Source organism: Hypanus sabinus, chromosome 2 (genome assembly GCF_030144855.1).
Source record: "Hypanus sabinus isolate sHypSab1 chromosome 2, sHypSab1.hap1, whole genome shotgun sequence".
In the NCBI taxonomy this organism is placed as follows: Eukaryota; Metazoa; Chordata; class Chondrichthyes; order Myliobatiformes; family Dasyatidae; genus Hypanus; species Hypanus sabinus.
The window spans coordinates 175,387,916-175,413,456 of record NC_082707.1 but is presented as its reverse complement, the minus strand read 5'-3'; the positions used below and the strand labels follow the sequence as shown (position 1 = coordinate 175,413,456).

General features: G+C 38.7%; 1 protein-coding gene across 2 annotated transcripts in view; it reads right to left on the bottom strand.

The window, feature by feature from the left end:
* Positions 1-25,541, bottom strand: part of mnat1 (MNAT1 component of CDK activating kinase) — a 114,412-nt gene that overhangs the window by 79,085 nt on the left and 9,786 nt on the right. For both annotated transcript variants that reach the window (XM_059959955.1, XM_059959958.1), the window contains exons 2-4: positions 11,036-11,188; positions 9,167-9,240; positions 4,710-4,813 (exon numbers count right to left, since the gene is read on the bottom strand). In XM_059959955.1, coding sequence (XP_059815938.1) covers positions 4,710-4,813; positions 9,167-9,240; positions 11,036-11,188 — 331 coding nt within the window. The remainder of the gene's footprint in view (positions 1-4,709; positions 4,814-9,166; positions 9,241-11,035; positions 11,189-25,541) is intronic.

Genomic DNA, 25,541 nt, shown 5'->3' with positions numbered 1-25,541 from the left:
CTCCTCCCCCCTTTTCTTTCTTCCATGGCCCTCTGTCCTCTCTAATTAGGTTCCCCCTTCTCCAGCCCTGTACCTCTTTCACCAATCAACTTCCCCGCTCTTTAATTCACACTTCACCTATCACCTTGTGTTTCTCCCTCCCCACCCCACCCCCACCTTTTAACTCTGACTCATCTTTTTTTTCCCCAATTCTGCGAAGGGTCGCAGCCCAAAACATGGACTTCACTCTTTTCCACTGATGTCCATAGATGCTGAGTTCCTAAAGCATTTTGCATGTGTTGTTTGGATTTCCAGCATCTGCAGATTTTCTCTTGTTAGTTATTACACTTCAATCATCAGGCTCTTAAACCAGAGCAGATAACTTCACTCGCCCAATCACTGAACTGTTGCCACAACAGTTGCTCAAAGACTCTTCATCTCATGCTCTCCATATTTATTACTTATTTATTTATTATTCTTTTTCTTTCTTTCTTTTTGTATTTGCACAATTTGTTGTCTTTTGCTCACTGGATGTCCACCCTGTTTGCCCAGTTTTTCATTGATTCTACTGTGGTTATTGGATTTTTGAGTATGCCTGAGTAGAAAATGAATCTCAGGGTTGTATATGGTGACATACGTACTTTGATGATACATTTACTTTGAACTGAGCCATTTCCTTCAAGACAAATCTCTTCAAGCCTATTCCCATTCCATCTAAAATGCTCAAATCACTAATGCCAAAATCATCCATGAAATTTTATGAGAGTAGTGCAATAACCATCCACTACTCAGTAGGTGTGAGTGCTGGAATACTCTCACTTATGATTACCTATGGAACTCATTATGGCTCTGAGGCTTAACTTTACAAATACTTAACCATCCAGATATATGAAACATATCATATTCCTTTTCATCCCCGCTAAATCCCATCCTTTTACTGTCTTGTTCCCATTATTACAATTTTAACTTCAGATCCTCCACAGCTTTTCTACTTTCTCCAATATTTGAAATCAACCTTCTTGCACACTGCCTTGTATCTGTTTTATATACTAAAGTCCTACTTCCATAATTCAATAATCTTCAACTCTTATCTTTCTTCATCTTGTATTCCTCTCTGTGTTCAGCTATTTTAAAATAACTCAAGGCCAATAAAAAAAATAATGGGGCCAAATTTACTTCTACACTCGGGTGCATCTTCTGTATCAACCCAGGTTAGAGTAATAATTTCAAATGCATATTGGAAATCGAGGTATATAAAGACATTGGAGAAAATAAAAGTACAGTACATGAGGAACTCTCATTAATATAACAGACTAAATTCAAATCCTGGAAACTACAGCATTTACAGAAACTTTACTCCTTGAAAAATTAATGACATTTAAAATACATGGCTGAAAGTGCACTTTCAGGAGGAAAAGAATAGCATGATGGAAAAAACATTATTTTGATTTCCAAAAGGTTCCCAGCAAATAATGAACAAACAAAATAGATCCAATGGAGTGAAAGAGAATTAGTTAAAGTGGTAACAATTTGCTTTTATAACTGAAAACAAAGGGTAATTTAAATAATGGATTCCAAATAGGATATGGACATATGTGAAATGCTGAGACCTACACCACCAAATAGAAAATTTTAATATTTGTTAAAAATGTGAGGATACAGACAGGATAATGTAAAGTAATGTGCCATAGTATATGTGGTAGTGTCTAACCATATAGGAAATATGGCATATTAAATGGAATTGTAAATGGATCTTGTTTTGTATTATATACTGACTCATGCTGTTTAATAAAAGGTTGTATTTTTAAGAAAATTAACATTGATCATTACCTCCTAAAACTTCAACAGGCTAAACCCAGAAACAACCACAAACCAAGAGCTTAAATATAGGTCGAATACCGCTTATCCAAAATCCTTGGGGCTGGAAGACTTTCAGATTTTTGGAATATATAATGAAATAGCTTGGGATCACCATCATTTCTGACTCAGAACTTATGAGCTACTGGTAAGCAGTCCTATGTCTTGCATTTGCTCAAATGTGCTTAACAGTAAAATAAAAATTATTACATACCATTAATATAATGAAAATAAAATGTGTGCAGGGTAACAAAAGCAGCACAGCTGCATCAGGAGAAAACCTGAATCAGCGGTTGAACCACAACAAACAATGGCAGGCTTTCAGTCTCCACCTATGATGCCGTGTTTTGATTAAAACACTGTATTTGTATTTCACTTCTTTTGGGCTTTATGTAAGATATAAAAACAAAAGATTGAATTTATTTACAAATAAATGTAATGAAAACTGTGACAAAAGTCATTTTATTTATAAATCAATAATGGCACTGACCATGTTACACTCAAAAACATAAGATTTCAGATGGCGATGAAATTCAGATTTTATGCAAAGATGGTTTGCAATTACCAAAAAAGGTGATGATCTTTGCTTACAAAAGCAGAAAGTGCAGCACCAAACACAACTACATCAGGTCCGAGGGACAGGGTACATCATCGTGGTTGAAGGACCTGGAGGTGGATTCTCTCAGGATGAGGAGGCACTGTGCTGGATGACTTTTCCAAATGCTTCTTCCAGTGTTGTCCACCTCATTAACAAGAGTTTTTGTCACAGCAATCTTTTTTCTATTTTATAAACCGACTTGATCTCTTGTTTTGTTATGAATGAACAACTGGAGCCTCATTATTGGTTAAGTACTTCTTTGATATCCAATTCCTCTGGCTCATTGACAGACTCTGAAGGTATCCCTTTTACGTAATGAAGGAGTTCTGATATTGCACTTCTTTCACTTGACACACGTAATCCTTCAAACTCATTACTTTGTTCATCACCATTGCTGAACATAGTCATAGTCCAGACGTCGTGCCAGGCATGCATAAGTGTGTCTTTAGTTAGTGTTCCACACGTTGGCATAGGCTAAAATCCTTTTGGAAAACTTCTACACTCATGCCCCTGGTCACTGCTGTGAGCATGCTATTCAAGTAACGGCCTTTATATTTAATCTTCATTGATCAAAGGATACCTTGGTCACATGGCTTAATTAATACAGTCACATTTGGGGGAAAGTACATGACAAACACTAGTTTTGATGAGAAATTCAGCTCGAGGAAGAGTAGAACAGTTGTCAAGGAATAACAAAATCTTGCAGATGTCATCCAGTCCAGCTTCCCTGTAGTGGGCATGAGCCACTGAAACAAAATGTTTGTGAAACCAATCAGAAGATGTCCTTGGTGATCATGCCCTTTTGTCAGCATAATAAATGGATTGGTAAGGTATTCACTCCTTTAAAACAGTGAGGACAAAAGCTTCTGCCTACCACAGCAAGTCACGCTTATGCATGCCTACAGCATTAGCACATCTCAACAAAGTTATTCTGTCCTTGGCATTCTTAATTCCTGAGGGAGTTTTCTCATCAGCTGTAATCAGTAGCTTCCTGGGGCAATAACTTCAGAACAATGTACACTTCATCAACACTGTAGACTTATTCTGGTATCAGTGAAGATCTTGGCAAACTCAACAATGATTTTTTCTGCTGCTTCCTGATCAGCAGATGCTTTGTCACCACAAATCTTTACAATTTTATGCTGTGCTTTTTATTAAGTTTCTACAACAAGCCTGCTGAATATTCACAATTATTTTCAATATTCAGTTAGTTGTGATAGATCTTTGCTTGTTTCATGATCAGCGTACTGTTAAGCAACATATGTTCACTCCGATGCTGATGAATCCACTCTTTCAATACATGACTGAGATCTTCTTTTTTCACTTTGTGCAGTTTTTCTATTTTTCATTAACTTCTGTACGTTACTTTCAGCGTAGAACTTAAAAGTTTGTCATTCTGTTTCCTCAGATCTTAGGTGATGCTTGTCCCAACATTATACTCCTCTATAAAATGCTTTACACTTACACCACTGTCAAGTTTTTCCAACAACTTGACTTTCTGTTCTAAAGATAAACATAAGTGTGTCCTCTTTTTCTTTTCATCATTACCCACAAGGGTAAAAGCAGGCCTTTTTGACTTTTTCAACAATATCTCCATAGCACAGAGCAGCGAACAATGCAAAACACCATGAGAATTGCATGAAAGTCAGGCTGTGATGACTACTGAAAACAAACTGGAACCAACAGGACCCCACTCAGGGTATGTGAGATCACTTCTCAGAACTGTCTGTGTTATGCAGAGACATGTGCATCACCTGTAAACCTTCCCAGTGCCTTGTGAAATTTCCCATTTGTGATGTCATGTCAGTGCTCAAAAATATTTTGGACCAGAGGTTTTCGATTTTGGAATTTTAGATAAGTGGTACTCAACCTGTATTACTTTATTCTTATTCTAGAGTACTGTATATAATATTAGACACAAGGAAGAAAACCAATATGGTTCCAATCTTCTGACAACAAGACTGATGCAGCCTTAGTGAAAGAGTGAATCAGAAAGATTAAATAATTCTGAAGAAAAAACACTTTCTGCAGAGAAATAATAATTCTGGTCTATCTGTGCCTAACCAAAGGAGTTAAGAATGGCATTGAAAGGGAAGTCATTTAATGTTTTAAATATCAGTGGTAGACTAGAAGATTGAAAAAAATAAAAGACAGCTAAAAAAGTAAGAAGAAGAAACAGAACATGAGAATAAAGCATTAAGAAATTTAATTAAAAGACTACATGTATGTTTATGATTCCTCCACTCAGATAATAATCTGAAGCAAACCAACTGACCAGTTTTAACTTGTTTCTGTAAATAATGTCCTTATTATCCTTCTGATATTGCTCCATTTTTCTTCTGGTGTTTTCCACATCCATATTGTTGGTCAGGTTATTCACTGCAAAAAAATTAAAGTTTCAATGAATAATTGCAAAAATCCCGTATCTACTACTTACACAGAAGTTGCTAAATTAAATTTCCTGTTAATGCTTTTCAAAATTAATTATTGAATTAACCAGAATAGGCTGCAATCACCTCTTCAAATGACCCTTTTCTACTCCACTTCTAAGGAGTGTAACATACCCATGTCCTGTGATAGCCAATGTACACCAGCTATCATCCAGACATGATACTAATAGGAGGTTTTGGTCCAAAAGCAAAGAAGTACAAGACCAGACCCAGTTCCATGGACCTAGCATGCATAAAATAAGGAAAAAACACTCCCTCCACCCCCCCCCCACACACAACACCGCCAAACACTCTTCCTCAGCACTGTACCCCAGCCTGATTCCCTCCCTGTTTATTCCCGCTTCCCTCAGTCTCCATAACCCTGCCACCCTTCCTCGAGTATCAGCCTCATAAAACCCTTTCCCTCTTAGCTACCTTCACCTCATTCACCTCTCATATGAATCAGATGCATTTTAATGGAGAGGGGTAGTTCTGTGCTACTTTCAAGATTTATTTGATTACCTGAATTTCATTTCCTCAGCTGCCATACAGGCATTTAAGCTTGCAACAATAGGTCAATTGCCTAAGCAAATTAGTGACTTATCTGCTCTAAGTTTTTAAATACTTTGCATGCTTCACATGGCAACTCAGGACCTCAGAGTGCTGTTTGCATCTAGGCACATCAGAGAGGTAAGCAAAAGGTAATGCAAGATAACCTCAAAATCATTTTCTTGCACTAAACACATGACCTTCAACTCCCTTTTCTAAAATGTTTTTGATATGTTCATTAAGGTGCTTCCAGATCGCCACTTGAACAGTGAAGTCCATAAATTCACCTGAAAGATTTATATTCTGGGTGAAGAAAGGTCCTCTCATTTCTGGTCGACAACTGATTTTGAGATTGTCACCACAAGTTCAAGACACACCAGTCACCTTGTCATGCCCCATAGGAACTTTGTGTGTTTCAATGAGGTCAGCTCTTGTTCTTCCAAATTTTAGGTATAGGCCCAAGCTACTTCATCACTCCTCATTAGAGGATCCCTTATCCCAGGTACTAATTAGATGAACCTTCAATGTATTTTTTCAGCTGCAAAAACATCATTCAAATGGCAGGGAGTCAAGACCTATACACAATATTCAAGGTTCAGTATCACAACAACCTACAAGGCATTTCTACTTTTATGCTCACATTCTCAAGCAATAAATCCCACTATATCATCTGCCTACCATAACACTTGCTTTCCTGCACATTAACTTTCAATGATTTTTTTTCCAAAAAGCAACATCTTTCAACCTCATAAAATTTCAATAAAAATACCTTTCTTTGAATCTTCCTTGAATAATTTTCCTCATTATTGCCCATACTAGTCTACATACCGTGTCTATGCCTATTCACTTTGACTATTTCTGTACATCCCCACCACAATCCACATTGAATTTAATTAAACTGCTGCGAGCTTAATAGACAAAACAATGTAAACTATCAACACACACAAAATGCTGGAGGAACTCAGCAAGTTACAGTGCCTTGAGAAAATATTCAGCTCTCAACCTTTTGTTCACATAAATGAGTACCACAACCAGGAATTTTGAACAACTTAACTGAGAATTTTTATTTGTGAATAATATGCTCCATTTTTCACAGTAGAGCCCCCTTCAAAAAAAAACAGGGAAAATTGTAAAGCATGAAATTCAAAAACTGAAATGTCAGTAGTTCAAAAGTATTCATCCCCCTTTGCTCAGTATTTCGTTGAGCCACCTCTCGCAGCTTTTACAGCTTTCTGGATCTCTCTCTATCAGCAAATGTGATGGAGCAAGACTTGTCCATTCCTCCTTCAAAAATTGCTCAAGCTGTGCCAGGTTAGTTGGAGAGTGGTGGCGACCAGCAATCTTGCCAGAGATATTGATGAGGTTAAGGTCAGGACTCTGAGTGGGCCACTCAAGGACATCAATTTTCTTCATCTGAACCCACTCCATGGTTGCTCTGGCAGTGTGTTTTGGGTTGTTGGCCTGCTGAAAGGTAACTTCCACCCCAGTTTAAGCTTTCTGGCAGAGGCAAGCAAGTTTTTATCCAGGATTTCTCTATTTTGCAGCATCTTCCCATCAATCCTGACCAGATTTCCAATCCCTGCTGCCAAAACCCAACCCCACAGCATGGTGCTACCTCCACTACACTTTACAGTACATTAGTAGCATTAGACTTACACCTCACAAACCGCATACTGTTGAGGCCAAAAAGTTCCACTTCATCTCATTCGACCACAAGATTTTCTTTCACTTCTTTACAGTACCTTCTAAGTGATGTTTGCAAAGTCTTTACAAGCAAAGATATGTTTTTCTTAAGCCTTGTGCTTCTTCCTTGCCACTCTTCCATAAATACCCTTTTTGCACAAGGCCTTAGAGATTGTGGAGCCATGAACTTCATCTCCAGTTGCAGCCACTGATTTCTGCAGCTCACTCAGAGTGACTGCTAGTGTTACAGTAGCTTCTCACAGTGCTATTCTCCTCCAGCGACTAAGTTTAGAGTAGTGACCTGACCTCTGCAGTGTGACTGTTGATTCATATTTTTTCTACTTTCTCTCAACAGACTGCACTGAGCTCCAAACTATGTTCAGTGTCCTTCAGATGGTCTTGTATCTTTCCCCAGATTTGTGCTTCTCTATTATCATTTCCCTGACTTAGCTTGAATGCCCTTTTATCTTCATTTTGGTCAGTTGAAAATCTACGGTATTGTCAGACTTCAGGAGAGAGGGTATTTGCAGTATTCTTATGAAAGTTAGTGTGATAATTAGAAAGTAGAAGAATACTTTTTCTGCCTCAAAATTTTGGTTTTTAATTTTTAGTAAATTGACAGGTTTTGGGAATTTTCTGTTGATTTGACATGAGCCACAATGTTTTGTAAATTAGATCAAAATGCTACTTCCAATACATGTTAAATTTTAAAAATGAGACAGTAAAATGTTAAAATAGTTGTGGGGGATCCATACTTTTTCAAGACACCGTATGTAACATCTATGGAGAGGAATAATGACATTTCAGGCCAAGACCTTTCATCAGGACTGAAAAGCAAGGGGCAGAAGCCAGAAAAATAAGGTAAGGGGGGAGAAAGAGTTCAAGTTGGCGGATGATAGGTGAGACCAGTTGAGCAGAAGGTGTAAGTAGTAAAATCTGGGAGGGGAATAGATAGAAGAGATAAAAGGCTGAAGGACGAGGTTTTTTTTTGCATAATAGGGGAATTAAGTGCTATGAGGGAAATGCAGGTAGGTGTAGATGAATCCATGGCCAGGTCAGCCATGATCTTGTTGAATGGCAGAGCAGCCTCGACAGGCCAGATGGCCTACTCTAGCTCCTATTTCTTAAGTTCTTATGTGCTTAATCCAATCAGAGAAGACAATGGACTATAAAAGAAAGGGAAGGAAGTGGAGAACCAGAGGGGGAGGATGGGCAGGTAAGAAGAAGAGGGTAACAAGAGAGAATGGAAAAATCTATCAAAATGTTGAACATCCATGAGACAGCACACTATTTTACCAAGAAAAATGTTAAATGTTCCAGTACATAAAACAGCTTCAAGAATAACAAATAATAATGTGGTGTAATGATGAAGACAAAAAGGACATTTCATTTAGTTCTTTTATAAACTGCTTGACCATCTACTAGAATATAATACAATTTTATTCTAAATGCTACTCATTTAATAGGATAATGACATAGTACAAATATAACTACTCCAGGGCAAACAACCCATTTTCCAGATTACAGTTAGTAAACTGATGAACAAAATTTACAACATCTGTACCCTGGTCTTTTACAAGAAACTGTTCATGCTTTCTTTATTTCATAATTGTAAAATACTAACAGTGAAGTATTTTTCAGTTTCATCCACTGCCAACATATAATATATTCCCAATGAATAAGAATCAAACAGGCTGGAAACAAGCCCTTTGGCCCATCAAATCCAGGCCAACCAGTAATTTGCATCAATCCTACACTATTCTTTTACATTTACACTATCCATAATCACACATTGCCATCAACAACCCCAGATTCTACTTACACTGAAAAAAGTATCCAAAACTGGAAAGTCAAGTTTCTTTCAAATAATGCAAAAATGTTCCTACAGTCATACTTTGATTGAAATGTTTATGGGATAAAGTACAAAGAAGAAGGTGGTTTGAATATATTTATCTATGTGACTGACTCTTTTTACTGGGCAAATCAGGATGAGCAATAAATGTTGACACTGGCAGATTATCCACATTTTGTAGATAATTTAAAAAGAGGGAGTCTATTCATTTAAACTTACCAATGTCTTCAATCTCTTCAAGAAAGTCATTGTATTCCTTAAGAGTCTGGAAGTCTTCTTCTCTTTTGTTGTATCTTCGTATCAAAATGGAGAAAAAGAGAGAATGAGCAAACTTAAAATTAAATATCATAAATCTAAATAATAAGGAACAATTACATAATATTCAAATTAAAAATTGAACTTTAAAAAATTTCAGCAAGTTACCGTTGGTTCATTCTGATAACTTTAGCTGTGTAGACATCCAGTTCCAAGAGCCATGGTGGTCTTAAAATTTGCCCTGCGCAGTTCTTTGGTGAATGAATGCCTTTAATAAATAATTACCCTTAATAATTCCTATTTCCACTGAATTTGGTGCACTCATAGATCATGCCTTGAAACCCATAGTAATACAGGATATTTGGCGTATTTGACAGGTTGACTTTCTATAGAACAAAATAGGCTCTAATGGACAAAAGACTGAGCTAATATTGACTCACAAATAAAAATCTTAGCTACAGAAAGGGAGAAACAATCAATTCAGATTTACGGATTAGTTGGTTTAACCTCAGTGGTAGCAAACATACCAGCATCTCTGCTAAAAGATGAGGTAGTCAGCACTTACTTCCTGGTTGATTAGCAATCAAAATGATGATCTTGTGTAGATACTGAAGTGATAAATGAATACTTTGCACCTATTGTTAACAAGGAAAATCAAAAATCACAGCAAAAGAGTACTGTGAAAATGGTGGGCAGTGTAAAAAGTAGTTATCGTTAAAATTGTCAATGGTGTATATTTCTTTGATAAAGGAACTTCACAAAGGACATCTGAAACCTCCATTTATTCTAGAAGCTCCCAAATATTTTTAAGGAGAAAGTTAAATTTCCAGAAGAACGGGTAAAGGGAGGAAGTGGGGACATGTTACTGACATTTATGATCAGCCATGATCATTTTGCGTGAGAAATCAGCTATTTTCTATTTCAATTTCTATACTTACTCCTATAAACTAGATTCATATCTGACTAGTCTGTTGGTGTCCTTTGAGGTTGTGATTAGTAAAATAGATTAAAGGGAAACAGTGGTGACAGTATATTTAGATTTTCTGAATGCTTTCAATCAGGTTCCATACCAGAGACTGGTCAATAATGTCAGAGCATGTATAGGAGGTAATCTGGCATGAACTGGTTATTCCACAGAAAGGAAACATGGGAATATAGAAACCTTGGTATGATTTTAAATACAAAAGGAAATATAAAGTTGGTTTAAAATACAGTGAGTGGGTGAGAACAAGTTAGGTGGAAAGTAATTAAGGAATTTGTTCAAATTACAAATATGTTTCAAAGAGTAAATGCAAAAAATTGTTCCATTTGTGGATGTGTCCGTAACAAATAGCAGATCAATTAAATTTTGAGGAATTTCTTTATTTGAAGTATTGAAAAAATAATAATTACTGCTTATTGAAGTTGTTGGGAGTTGGCACAAAAATATTCAAGAAATATTTTCAGTTATGCAAATATATGGAAGATAGATTTGGTATTTACAGTAGAAGGCAACATATTGGTATCGTACAAAGAGGCTCAGGTAAAGTTTCAACACTGCCATTGTCTAGTTAGATCAAGTTGCCTGATTTTTAAAAAACCAAAAAACTAAAAGCTGTGGAAATCTGAAACATAAAAAAAATATTAGAAACTCTCAGTAGGTCAGGCAGCAGATGTAAGGGAAAAAAAATTAATGTTTCAGTCACCAACTGAAAAGTCAGAATAATTCAGAACTGATTATTTTCATTTTCTATTTTTAACATTATATAGCTTGTTACTATACCTTATATTCTATCAACTCATGCTAACCATCCTCACGAATACTACTGAAAAACAGAAGTAATATTCCCTTACATTTTCAATACTTTCTTTCGAATCTCTACCTCCTTATCGACTGTTGGATCTTCAAAGAGTTGCACTCTGAAATTATTCTTTCGTAGCGCTGTACCACATTCCTGACAGTTTCCAGAACCTCTGATAAATAACAGTTCTACACAGCTCTCGCATCTGTTAAAAAGGTAGACATTACAGATTAATTTCTTTTATAAATTGTAAATCATTCTCAACACCATAATGTATTGTCGAATTAATTGCAAGTTCAAAAATACAGCATTCCCACAGGTACAAATACCCTCCTCATGTATTGGAATATTTAAGGAGTCATGGTATTGAGAAGGGTATTTCAGCAATGGTAGTAAAAAGAGCATAACACAGTCACTTCAACAATGATAAAAATTTTGGTATTCCTTACAATCCTGTAATCACAAAGAGGATAGAAAACTATTTTTTCAAAAAAATTACAGAACAGATCTTTTTAAAACACTGTCTACATTATCAGTATCAGTATATATCTGGTCACTCTTTGTCATGCAAGGCATTTGAAACATAGCATTAAAACATTTAAATTATTTCAAATCTATGGAATTAACACCTGCTTAAGTATGTTTATTTCAAATGAGGAAGAATTATTTGTGACCATGATACAGTGGACCAGAATGCCTCATCTATTGCCAGCACTCCCAAATGGAACTCTTGATGATCAGCTGTTGAAACTAATGTCCCCAAGTGAATTGAGAAACATGGAATTTTGAGATTTATTAACAGATTTTGAAGGATTAATTAATTAGTTTACCCAGTCTTCATGGGATTCCCTAGCATTACACCAGGGAAATTGTCTCTCAGATCCTGTGCCAAATGTGACATGGTACAGGATCCCAGAACACAACAATGTCAATAAAATTTTGTTAGAAAAATTGTAGGAGGCAATAGGAAACAATAATTTACTTTAAATTATTTTGGTTCACTTTAATGTTCTTAATTAACATGTTTGTATTATTTAATTTTTTTTATATTATCAGTTTCATCTTTGAATTCTTTCCTTCCATCCATTACAGATACTTAAAAATGAACAACAGCTTTTACAACAGGTAATGGTTTGTTATGTTTTGTAACTTTAAAACGTTAAACTGATTTAAAAAAAGACACAGGAGTCTGAAATGTGTGTATAGCTTCGTGTTTACTTTAAGGGAGGCGCGAATGTATCATGTGCAGCGTGATGATGTGTGAAATTCATGTATTTATGCATATAAACAGTAATGAATTATTTAAACACACGAAGCTTAATCAATCTATATATTCACAAGATTGCTCAAACATTACTTAGATATTAAATACACAACAGTTTGCCTCCAAGTTTTGTAGGCTATCGTAGTAATGCTGAGCTGAAGACTCTATTGACAGAAGCAAATTTGGTAGTTCCTTTACCATCAGCTGAAGTTACTATTTTTTTGCATCACAAACAATAACGCCATAGCAAAGGATACAACATAATTTATGTGGCTCATGAAAATAGTTGGTGGAAAAGGGAAGTCTTATGTTTATATATGCAATGTATTTCTCATGGTATGTAACTAGATTTTCATGTTCAAGTTTTGTCATTCAACTATATGATGTATACAGCTAAATATCATTCCTCTGGGGCCATGGGGCAAAACACAGTACACAAAGCCACACATAGCACATATAGTTATGATCCAGCACATACAGTCCTTGAGTGGCATGGCCTGAAGACTGACAGAAAGTATGAGGAGCAAGTTTATGTAAGACAGACTGGCACTCTTATAATAAAACAAACAGTAGTATAAATCAGTGAAACAGCAGCAATAAAAGATGAAAAATAACCAGTCCAGGATGAGAACGTGTCCATGAATTGACTGGGGGGGGGGGGGTGGTGGTGAGGAAGCAGGCCATTCAGACATTATACATATTTGTGTGGTGGGAGGCAGTAGGGTGTTAAAAATTCTGTCGGCCTAGGGAAGAAGCTAAACACAAAGTACACTGCAGATGCTCTGGTCAAATCAACACGTACAAACAAGCTGGAGGAACTCAGCAGGTCACGCAGCATCTGTTGAAATGAGCAGTCATTGTTACGGGCCGAGACCCTTCGTCAGGACTGAAAAAGGAGGGGGCAGGGGCCCTATAAAGAAGGTGGGAGGAGGGGGAAGGTGCCAGGTGAAAAACCAATCAGAGGAAAGATCAAGGGGTGGGGGAGGGGAAGCAGGGGGGGATAGGCAGGATAGGTGAAGAAGGAATGTAAGGGGAAAGCACTATGGGTAGTAGAAGGAGGCAGTATCATGAGAGAGGTGATAGGCAGCTGGAAGAGGAAGCAGAGTGAAAGTATGATGGGGGAAGGGAGAGGGAAGAAATTACCGGAAGTTGGAGAATTCACTGTTCATGCCAAGGAGCTGGAGACTACCCAGACAGTATATGAGGCCAAACTCCAATCTGAGTTTGGCCTCATCACGGCAGTAGAGGAGGCTATGTATGGACATATCCAATGGGAATGTGAAGCAGAGTTGAAGTGAGTGGCAACCAGGAGATCCTGTCTGTTGTGGAGGACGGAATGTAGGTGCTCGACGAAGTGGTCCCCCAATCTACGTCGGGTCTCACTAATGTAGAGGAGGCTGCACCAGGACACCAGATGCAATAGGTTACCTCAACAGACTCACAAGTGAAGTGTTGCCTCACCTGGAAGGACTGTTTGGGGCCCTGAATGTTGGTAAGAGAGGAGGTGTAGGGACAGGTGTAGCACTTACACTTGCAGGGATAAGTGCCAGGTTGGAGATTTGTGGGGAGGAACATGTGGACCAGGTAGTCGTGGAGGGAACGATCCCTGTGATAAGCAGAGAGGGGTAGAGAGGGAAAGATGTGCTTAGTGGTGGGGTCCTGTTGAAGGTGACGGAAGTTGCAGAGGATAATGTGCTGGATCCGGAGGCTGAAGGGGTGGTAGGTGAGGACAAGGGGAACACAGTCCCTGTTGTGGTGACGGGAGGATGGGGTGAGGGCCGAAGTGCGGGAAATGGAGGAGATGCGGGTGAGGGTATCATTGATGATGGCAGAAGGGAAACCACGACTATTAAAGAAAGAGGACATTTGAGATGTCCTGGAATGGAAAGCCTCATCCTGGGAGCAGATGCAGCGGAGATGGAGGAACTGGGAATAGGGAATAGCATTTTTACATTTGGCAGGGTGGGAAGAGGTACAAGTCGAGGTAGTTATGAGAGTCAGTGGGTTTATAGAAGATATCAGTGGGCAGTCTGTCACCAGAGATGGAGACCAAGAGATCGAGAAAGGGGAGAGAACTGTCCGAGATGGACCAAGTGAATTTAAGGGCTGGGTGAAAGTTAGAGGCAAAGTCAATGAAATTGACGAGCTCAGCATGGGTGCAGGAAGCACCACTCTTGTAATCATCAATGTAGCGAAGGAAAAGTCGAGCAGCAGTACCAGTATAGATTTGGAGCATAGACTGTTCCACATAACCCACGAAGAGGCAGGGAAGCTGTTACCCAGCCTGACAGTTCTGGTTCTTATACTGCCATACCTTCCGCCTAATGGCAAGTAGTCAGAGATTGTGGGCAGGATGGAAGGGGTCTGTGACAATGCTGAAGTCATTGAATATTCAATGCTTCTGACACAGGCCCTGAATGGGAAGGGAGGGGACAGTGAGACTCCAATAATGTCCTCACTATCTGTTGCAGGGTCCAGCCACCTAATGCAATGCAATTCCCATTCCAAACGACGATGCAGCTGGTCAGGACACTTTTAATGGTGCTCCAGTAGAATATGGTGAGAATGGGTTTGGGGGTTGGGGGGGGGGGTGGGGGGGTCTTGCTTGCCCAAGTCTCTTCAGGAAGTATAGGTGCTGCTGTGCTCTCTTTGCTAAAGAGGTGGTATTGAATAACTCAATAGCTAAAAATCTATGACAAAATAAAAGACTTAGAAACCCATCGCCCTAAACCTACATACGTGAAAATCCACTGACAAACGTACAAGAGCAAATAATTGGGCTGTAATTCTAATCTATTTTGGATTCATCAACATGCCCATCTAAGTTTTAATAACCATTATACACTCACAATGAGATAAGTTGCAGTATATAAAAACAATGTAAACCTCAAAATGAGCTATTTTTGTTTGATTAGATTGCAAATACAATTTATCCCAATTTAGAAGCCATAAGAAAATAGGCAATACAATAGTGGCTAGACCTCTGGAGAGTAAACTAGAAAAACACCATCTTCCTGGACTCAGCTTTACCATGAAGAATAATTTACCCTATGGAATTAGCGAATACCAAATTACCTCTCCGTTCAGCTCATTGTGATACAGAACCAATTTGTTGCCTTTATTAGTGCCCTGGAATTTCGGATCAGGCAAGGAGAACTTTTACACTGACTTTGAAAAATATCCTGGACGTCATTACAAAGTGAAATGACACGATCTTTCTAAGTAACTTCAAATTCAGTTTCAGGAAATGCACAATCCACTGGCAAAGGAAGAGAAGGAAATGCTAACTCCAATGAGGTCCTTCTGGTACAGTATGGCCTCATCATAATGAACAACCCGTTTCAAAGTTCAAAGTAAATGTATTAACAAAGTACACACATGTTAACATTACCAACTCTGAGATTCATTTTCTTGCAGGTCCAAGGAACACAATGTTTTGAGCAGCTGCCAGTCGGAGATCTGAAGCGTAAGATGACATAGCTCACTCAGGTTCGCCAACTGAGTGGAAAAGACATCGAATCACAGCAGTTTGGTGTTCTGAGCAAATGCCAATTAGCATTTGGGATTGACTCCCAAGAACAAATTAAATTAAGGCAGGGGTAAGTGGAACAGCCATTGTTGGAATGGACAGAGTTAGAGTGGGGATTTTGAGGCTTTAGCTCTTCGAGGCTTCAGCGTGGAGAGACTTCAGTCAGAGAAAGCAAAAACCATAGGTAGATTTTTTTCCTCCCTGTGGTTTTCCCTTCTTTATATATACTCAGAACAGTACTGATGGCAGGCAGGATAGCTGAATGCTCTTCTTGCGAGACATGGGAAGTCAGGGAGACCTCCCGTCTCCCTGACGACTGTACCTACACGAAATGCATCCAGCTGCAGCTTCTAACACTCAGGGGGCTGGGGGGGATGGTGACAGATAGGACCTATAGAGAGGTATTTACACCCGAGGTATAGGACACAGGAGTCTCACTGACAGTCAGGAAGGGGAAAGGTACTAAAGAGCCTGTTCAGAGTACTCCTGTGGACATTCCCCCCGCTCCCCTCAACAACAGGTATATCACTTTGGATACTGTTGTGGGTGATAACTTAGCAGAGAACAGTCTAAGTGGTCAGGTCTCTGGCTCTGCGACTCAGAGGAAAGAAGGGAGAAGAGGCAAGCTGTGGTGATACGGAATTCATTAGTTGGGGAACAGAAAGGAGGTTCTGCAGATGAGAATGAGATTTCTGGATGGTATGTTGCCTCCTGGGTGCAGGGTCCAGGACAACTCGGATCAAGTCCTCAGCATTCGTCGGTGGAAGAGCGAACAGCCAGAGGTCATGGTTCATGTAGGTACCGATGACATGACGAGGTTCTGCAAAATGAGTTCAGGAATTTAGATGCTAAGTTAAAGGGCAGGATCTGCTGGATTGTGATCTCAGGATTGCTACCCAAACCATGTGCCAGTGAGGCCAGAAATAGGAAGATCACACGTGGGTAAGGGGTTGGTGTAGGAGGGAGGGCATCAGATTTTTCATTCACTGGGCTCTCTTCCAGGGAAGGTGGGACCGGACCAGTACAGAAGAGACAGTTTTCACCTGAACTGGAAGGGGACTAATATCCTAGCAGGAAGGTTTGCTGGTGCTGCACCAGGGTGGGGGTGAGAGTTGGCTTAAACCAGAATTGCAGGAGGATGGGAACCAGAGATGCTATGACTCTAATCAATGAAAGACCACACCCAACAGGTCAAAAAACCAATGACAACAAACTGCAGCTGTAGCCAATAAAGAGCATCCTGATGTATGCACCTTTGTGGTTCAGATATCCTAGCGTTGAGTGAAGAGCCAGTGAAATGGCATCTACTGTGGACCTGTTGTGACGAGAGGCAAATTGCAGCAATAGTCATCAAGGCAGGTTACCACATTCTCCTTAGGCACCGGTATAATTGAGGCAAGATGAAGCAGGTGAGTAGCTCAGACTCCTGAAGTGAGAAGTTAAAGACATCAGTGAACACTCCGGCCAGTTGATCAGCACAGGTCTGTCTTACTTGGCCAGGTACTCTACCTGAGCTGAATACTTTCCATGGGTTCATTTTCTTGAAGAATGCTCTCGTGTCAGCCTCAAAGACTGAAATCACAGGGTCATCAGGGGCTGTAAGTGTTTGTGAAGGTTCCTCCATGTTTGATGATCAAAGTGAGCATAGAAGGCATTGGGTTCATCTGGAATAGTTGAATCATCTTTGTAAGAGGTAATAGCATTCAAGTCCTGCCACAGTTGTTGAGCATCCCCAGTCTATAATTGGTCTGTAATTGCCACTTCGTACATGAGATGGCTTTCCAGAAATCATACCTGGACCGCTTGTACCTTACTTTGTTGCTAGACTAGAACACAACCTACCTGGCCCTCAGCAGATTGCAGATCTCATGGTTCATCCAGGGTTTCTGGTTGGGGAAGACTCTGAATTATTTTGTAGGGACAAACTCAGCTACGATTGTTTTAATGAAGTCCATGACAATATGGTGCCTTCATTCAGGTCCTCTGATGAATCCTTGAACATGCCCACTCTACCGACTCGAAGCAATCTCAAAGGCACTGCTCCGCCTTCAGTGACCACTTCTTTGTTGTCCCTATCACTGAGGCCTTGCTCTGTCTAAATGCAGGTAGGAGAGACATCCAAGTAATCAGATTTCCCGAAATACTGTCTAGGCATGTAAATATAGGCATTTATAATCATGGTATAGCAGTGGGATCCCTGGTGCTGCAGGTTATATACTGATGATAATTGGGAAGAGATTTCTTCAAATGGGGTGAGCAGTTTCAAGTTTGAATAATGATGGCATCATTCAAAATCTTAATGTCAGCTTTTGATGGTATGTGAACTGTGGTCATGATCACAGAGGAGAACTCTCTTGGTAAATAGAAGGGCTGGCACTTAATTATTAGATGTTCCAGGGCAGAGGAACAGCAAGTCCAGCTGAAGAAAGAACCTGAAAGGAGAATGAAATCTGGGAGAAAGGGAAGGAGGAGGAGGACCAGTAGGTGGTGGTGGCCAGGTATGAAAAAGAGAATTGGGAGCCGGACTGGGAAATGGAAAAAGAGAAAGGGAGGGGAGAAATGACTAGAGGTTAGAGAAATTGATGTTCATGCCATCAGATTGGAGGCTACCCAAACAGCATATGAGGCATTGCTCCTCCAATCTGACAGTGGCCTCATTATGACAATAAAAGTGGCTATGACTTGAGATGTTAGAATAGGAATTTGGAACTAGAATTAACTACCTACCGGAAGAAGCCTGCCTGTTGTGATGGACGGAGCAGTCTAGGTCGGGTCATTGAACAGGGACAGGAGCATAAAATTAACATTTCAATACTAGATAAACTGGAAAAGTAAAAAGTTAGTGGTACTAATTAATAACCTTGAAAACATGTAGTAAAGATCAACCCATTGAATTACTTTCTCTGAGACATGGTTTCACATCGATCTCATTCATGCTCATTGCTGACCACAGACTTAAAATGGAACAAACAATACAGCTCAGGAATAGGCCCACCATAATATTGCATCCCAAATTTCTCTCCCTGTTCATGTGGTCTCTTGAATGTGGCATTCAATTCCCTATCGCCTCCCTGGCAGAGTGCTGCAGGCACCTACCACTCTCTGCTTAAAATAAAACTTAATTCACACATCTCCTTTAAACATTTCCCCTCTCGGCTTAAACCTCAACCCTTTAGTATTTGACATTTCCACCCTGGCGTACTCTATATATACCACTCATAATTTCATATAGTATTTAGTCAGCCCTTGACCTTCAATACTCCAGTGTAAACAATCCAAGATCGTCAAAGTAATGCCAAGAACAGAATTAACAACTTCCAGCAAACAAATCAATTCATTGAACCTCTGAAACTTTATTTTGGCTACAAGTTGGTATGGAAACAAAACTGCATACATATCTAAGAGACAAGCCAGACACAAATCTTCTTCCAATTTCCTACTTTTGGTTTGCCAATATGCTTGCTGCGGTAACAAAATTACAAACACAGGAAATATTTGGAGAAATTTCTAAACAATAGCTAATGTTGCCAGTTTCACCACTGCAGGAAACTCTGCACTGATTTTGTTATCTTCTACACTTGCACAATTTTATCAAATTAACTTGTGGAATATTATAGTATGAATAACTCACACAATGTTTGCGGGGGATGGAGTAGAAAATAACATCAAACAACATCAAATTTTAAATCACTTAAGTGGTTTTATCAAATTGTGGCAGACTTTATCTCATATTCCAATCTCAAATATTTCACAAGTCAATTCTCATCTAGACATTAATTTTAAGACCAAAGAACAAATTAGTTACAATGATAAACAGAAACTGTAAATATGGAATCCTATTGGGAAAGTTAAAATATAACCGCATTTTGCTAAAAATGGATTAAGGCAAAAACAAAATTAAAAATCATATAGTGCCTGTTCAACATTCATCTTAGCTTCAGAACACATGCTTGATCTTGTAATGGGCTTGACATGTCCCATTGTACTCCATAAAACTATCCAGATCTTGTAAATTGAATTAGTATTCTGGAATCCACAAGAAGTCGTCGGCTCAGGAATGTCTAGTAATCGAATACACTGTAAACTAATATGTGAAGTTGCAATTCAATCACAGGACAAGTGTCTTCATATCTAAAATACCATATTTAATGTATATTTCATTAAATTTGCTGCTTTGCAATTCATATACAAGTGTGGTACTTTATACAAAGTTACATATACATCAATTCACTACTCATTAATGTCTTCAATGGAAATGTACTTAAAGTCATAAATTAGATTGTTTGGAGGGGTTGAATTTCAACTCTTTTGACATAATAAATTGCAAGAGAATTGAAATAATGAGATTTTTATATGAAATTTCAAGGCTAGAATAAAAAAGTGTGTCAGCCTTAACTGAACAATTCCACGGTTCAGTTTTTAAACAAAGTACAGTCGGCCCTCCTTATCCGCAGGTTCCGCATCCACAGAGTCAACCAACCGCGGATCAGGAAAACCCAGAAGTTCTCTCTCCAGCACTCGTTGTTTGAGCATGTACAGACTACTTTTTCTTGTCATTTTTCCCTAAACAATACAGTATAACAACTATTTATATAGCATTTACATCATATTAGGTATTATAAGTAATCTAGAGATGATTTTAAAGTACAGGCAGTCCCCAGGTTATGAATGAGTTCCTGGTAACGGTAACTTGGAAGAATAACCATCGCAGATACAAGTGAAAGGAACCCTGTGTGAAACACGTGACGAGTGAATCGGGACAACAAAGAACGCCTGGCCAGCGTAAACTCCCATGCCCGGGGAGTTTGCTACCTTTGCTATTCTTTGATTATTCAGGAGATTCAGGGATACCTAGCCAGTGTGCACACAAGATATTTAGTGTATAAATTCACATACTCATTAGTTTAAACTATAAGGTACCTGTCAGTAAATACAGATTTCTCTGTGCCTCACTGTAATTAGTCAGTATTTTTTTCCAACAGAGTATGACTGCTATGGAAACTGCACAATGGTGGACAGGAAGGCCCTACAATGGGTGGTCAAACTGCCCAATGCATCACTGGCACCAGCCTACCTGCCATTAAGGACATACAGAAAGGTGCCAAAAAAAGGACTAGTAACATTCCACACATCTGCACATGTACTGTTTGTCCCACTCCCAACAGAGAGGAGGCTACATAGTATACACACCAGGACCATCAGATCCAAAAAACACTTACTCCCCCACCCCCCAAGTAATAACACCTCCACCCACTAACTGCACCACTACTTTATTATTTCCTTTCAGTCACTTTATGTACAGCCTAGCATCACTTTATACACATACAATCAATCTATGTATGTAAGCTATTTATTGTGTTGTTATTAATATTATTGTGTGTTCTTTATATTTTGTGTTTTTTGGCTGCATTTGATCCAGAGTAACAATTATTTCATTCTTTTTATACCTGTGTACAGGAACTGACATTAAACAGTCATTTCTGCCCAGACTTGATCTTATTTGCATTGCAACAGAATTAAACAAATCAGAATAATCCTCAACAGTGCACATAAGCCATTACAAATTATCTACAAACTCTCCTGTTTGCCAACATTCAAAGAATAAGATTAAACACACCTGTATGACGTCCCACCACCTACATAAATACTTTGAGTCCTATGAAACCACAGCGTTACGATCTCTGGCTTGATCAAACCAGTTTCTAAACAGCTACATTACCATCCAAAACAAATTGAATGTTTTTGCAATGGGACGCAGGACATGTTAGTTTATCAAGCTGAAAATCACAGTACTTCTTGGAAGTATTAAAGCACAAGAAATTCAGTCTAACAGATGAATGCTCTATTTGGGCTCAAACTATGTGCTGTTAAAATAAAGCTCTTGACTAAAATGACTGTCCCTAATTAAGTCCACACCGCCATAGCTGAAATAAAATGTTCTAACTTTTGTATATGCTTCAAACTCAAAATGATGTAGATGTTTGTTGGGACTGAATCTTTTTAGTTTTGAATCAATTCAGGAAGTCCTCCAAAAGCCTACCTACAAAATCACCTTTTTTATATAACCAATAAAAATCTTTACTGCCAGAAAATGTCAAACATGCAGAATCACAATTTAATACATTTTGATATAACAGTTCTTGCAAAATACACTGTAGATGACTTATTAGTTGGATGGTTTGGTTGGTGGCATAACAGTAGTGTAACAGGTTGAAGAGTGAACACAGCCTCACTAATAGGGTGAAATATAAAAAGCATTTCAAGTCACCAGAAAAAAAATAATTTTGTTGAATTAGTAATTAAGTTAAAGCCATTGTTTCATTTAAATGCACATCATAAAGATCAGCACCTTTCAAAATCAACATTTGAGCTCGTGTTTGTGAGCTCATTACCCATAAATTGAACCACAATTAAAAAGTTAAAAAAAATCAAGTCCTGGGTATAGCCATCAGGAGTGTAAAAGGTACTTCACTCATTTTTGTGATGTGAGTATTGTTAGCAAAGTCAGCATTTTGTTATCCATCCCCAAATGCCCTTTTGGTGATGCTGGGATGGCACAGTGCTGATACTTCACTGCTCCAGTAACCTTGATTCGACTTCATCCTCTGGGATTCTCTGTGTGGAGTTTGCACATTCTCCAAACAAGTGTGTGGCTTTCCTCTGGCTGTATCCTGATATGGGATAGTACATTAATTGGTCAGTGTAAATTGCCCCTAATGTATAGGTGAGAGAGATGAAGAAGAAGAATAATGAAGCAAATGTACAAAGGTGTTTACTGGCATGGGCTATGTGGGTCTAAGGCCCATTTCTGAGCTGTATGACTCTGTGATGGCCAGTCATCTATTTGAACCACTACACTCCTTCCAATAGGTGTAAACACAAAGTTATTTGCATTATGAGTACACAAAAGCCCTACATAAAGAAACATAAAGAGTACCTCACAATCTGCTTACCTTCCTATCCCATTAGACATCCCCTGAATCAGTCACCATTGAACCTACAAACTGGAGTCAAGGCAAGTCATTCTTGATCCATCAAGACCACTGAAAGTCAAACTCTATTGCAGCTTTGCCAAACTGACATTTTTAGGTAGTGCTTCAGGCATGCCCTCATTGAACCAGTTTGATCCACTGGTGTGATTGCAATGAAAGGGTGAGTAAAGGTTGAGTCAGGGAACAATTCTTCTGTTGATCAGGATCTATGATGCCTTATGGATGCTACATGGCATTGTAGACCCTGATCAACAGCAGAAATGTTCTTCCATGCTAAATACTAAGCACTTATTGGAGTCACTAAAACCATTTTTGGTGAAGGTGGTGATGAACTACCTACTTGAATTGCTGTAGTCATTCTATTGAAGGCATTCACACAATAAAGCCTGGAGCATTCAAAAATTTAGGGCCCAGCAACAAGAAAGAAAAATGTTGTATTTTCATATAAAAATGATTCATCTAAAAAGGGAACTTGCAGAGGGCAGAGTTCCAATAAACTTGCACATCATGTTAATTTAAAAATCAACATTTGAGCTCATGTGTTTGTGAAATGCTGTAAAAGTAGATGAGACAAGTAATTGCAAATTATTTGGTAGATTTTACCCACTGAAGTCAAAGTGTAATGGCTATGGAGAGGAAGAATGTTCAGGGTGCCAATTAATCTGCTGCTTCACTCTGATAGTGGTGAACTTCATCAAAGTTGTGGTTATACATCAAGCAGCTTACTTCTGGCCTTACAGATGGTGGAAAGGCTTTGGGGTTTCAAAATATCATAATCATTCAAAAAAATTAGAAAATAAAATTTACTGATTTTACACTGAACTAACTATTACATTTTGAAGTTATTCTACCAAAGATACAGTGATATATGTGATTGCAGTAAGAGGTTTCTAATTTTATTACAATTTGTACTTCAGTAATCATCACTTGAGTCGAGTATGATTCTTCTCCTGGTGGTTGATCTGGTCACTTGTGACTCTTGAGATGACTGTATATTCAACAAAATACACCTCAAATCAATCCGGAAGGAAAAAGAATTGAACTGTGTGTAAATCAAAGTAAATTTATTGTCAAACTACATTCTGTATATGTCACCATATACAATCATGAGATTCATTTTCTTGTAGGTATTTACAGTAAATACAGAATCACAATAGAATCAATGAAAGACCACACTCGATAGACTGTAAACAAACCCACCATGTGCAAAAGACAACTGAGCAAATACAAAAAGAGTGGGAAGAAAGAAAAACTAGATAGATGTAGATAAGCAAGCAATAAATATCAAGAACATGAGATGAAGAGCCCTTGAAAGTGAATTCATAGGTTGTGAGAACAGTTCAGTGATGGGTTGAGTGAAGTTGAATGAAATTAATCCTCTCTAGTTCAAGAGCCTGATGGTTGAGGGGTAATGACCATTCCTGAACCTGGTGCTGTGGGTTCCAAGGCTCCTGTACCTCCTCCTTGATGGCAGCAGTGAGAAGAGAACATGGCCTTGATGTATAGGTCCTTGATGATGGATGCTGCTTCTTGTGTCAGTGCTCAATAATGGGGAGGACTTTACCCATAATGGACTAAGCTCTATCCATTACTTTTTGTAGGCGTTTCCATTCAAGGACATTGGTGTTCCCATACCAGGCCATGATCTAAAAGCCAATATACTTTCCACCACACATCTATAAAAGTTTGTCGAAGTTTTAGCTGACATGCCAAATCTTCGCAAACTTCTAAGGTAGCGGCCTGCCATACCTTCTTCAGAATGGCACCTACATGCTGGATCTCGGACAGATCCTCTGAAGCGATAACACTGAGGAATCTGAAGTTCCACCTCTGATACCCCGATAACTGACCATTGGATCTTCGGTTTCCTCCTCCTGAAGTCAATAATCAGCTCCTTGGTCTTTCTGACATCGAGTGAGAGATTGTTATTGTTGTTATGTTTTGTAACTCCAAAAAACAAAATAAAAAAACAGGAGCTGGAATATAGTTTGTCTATTCTGCTGCTTTTAAGTGAGGAGTTCACATGTGACATGGTGGCGTAATGACATATGCCACTCACATACTTCTTGCATATACCGTATTATGAATTATGTAAACAAATATTGTTTGATTAAGCATTCTAATAATACTACTCAAATATTACTGAAATATTACAAACGTTTGTAAATACACTACAACTGGTGCTGCACTATTCAGCCATAATGTCAGTCTCCCTCCTATATGCTGATTCATCAGCAACCTTGATTCGACCAACAACCGTGGTGTCATCAGCAAACTTAAATATAGCATTGGAGCTGTGCTTAGCCTCAAAGTCATAAGCAAAATTGAGTAGAGCAGAGGTCTAAGCACACAGTCTTGTGGTGCACCTGTGCTGATGGTGGTGATTGCAAAGAATTAACAAATATCAATGCAACACAACAAACAGTGGAAGAAATTTTCAGAACTGGCTAGGCCAGCAACGAACTGAAAGACATAAGAACTAGTGGATTCAAATAGGAAACTGTTAAAACAAAAATAAGCAGCTTGACTTCACTTGTCTGTAGTGCAATAAACCTCCACAGAAAACATATCCTGATCCTTCATTCAGACTTCTATTCAACCAAGATGGTGTCATTGCTTCACTACTAACTACAATCCACAATCTAAAATAGTTTTTTCCACTTTCTGTACTAAATCACTTATTATTCACAATAGCCAGGTCAATCAATCTGATGGTTAAGATTCATGGGATTAATTGCTATCAGAAGGCTGAATACCCGTTGGCTGCCCACTC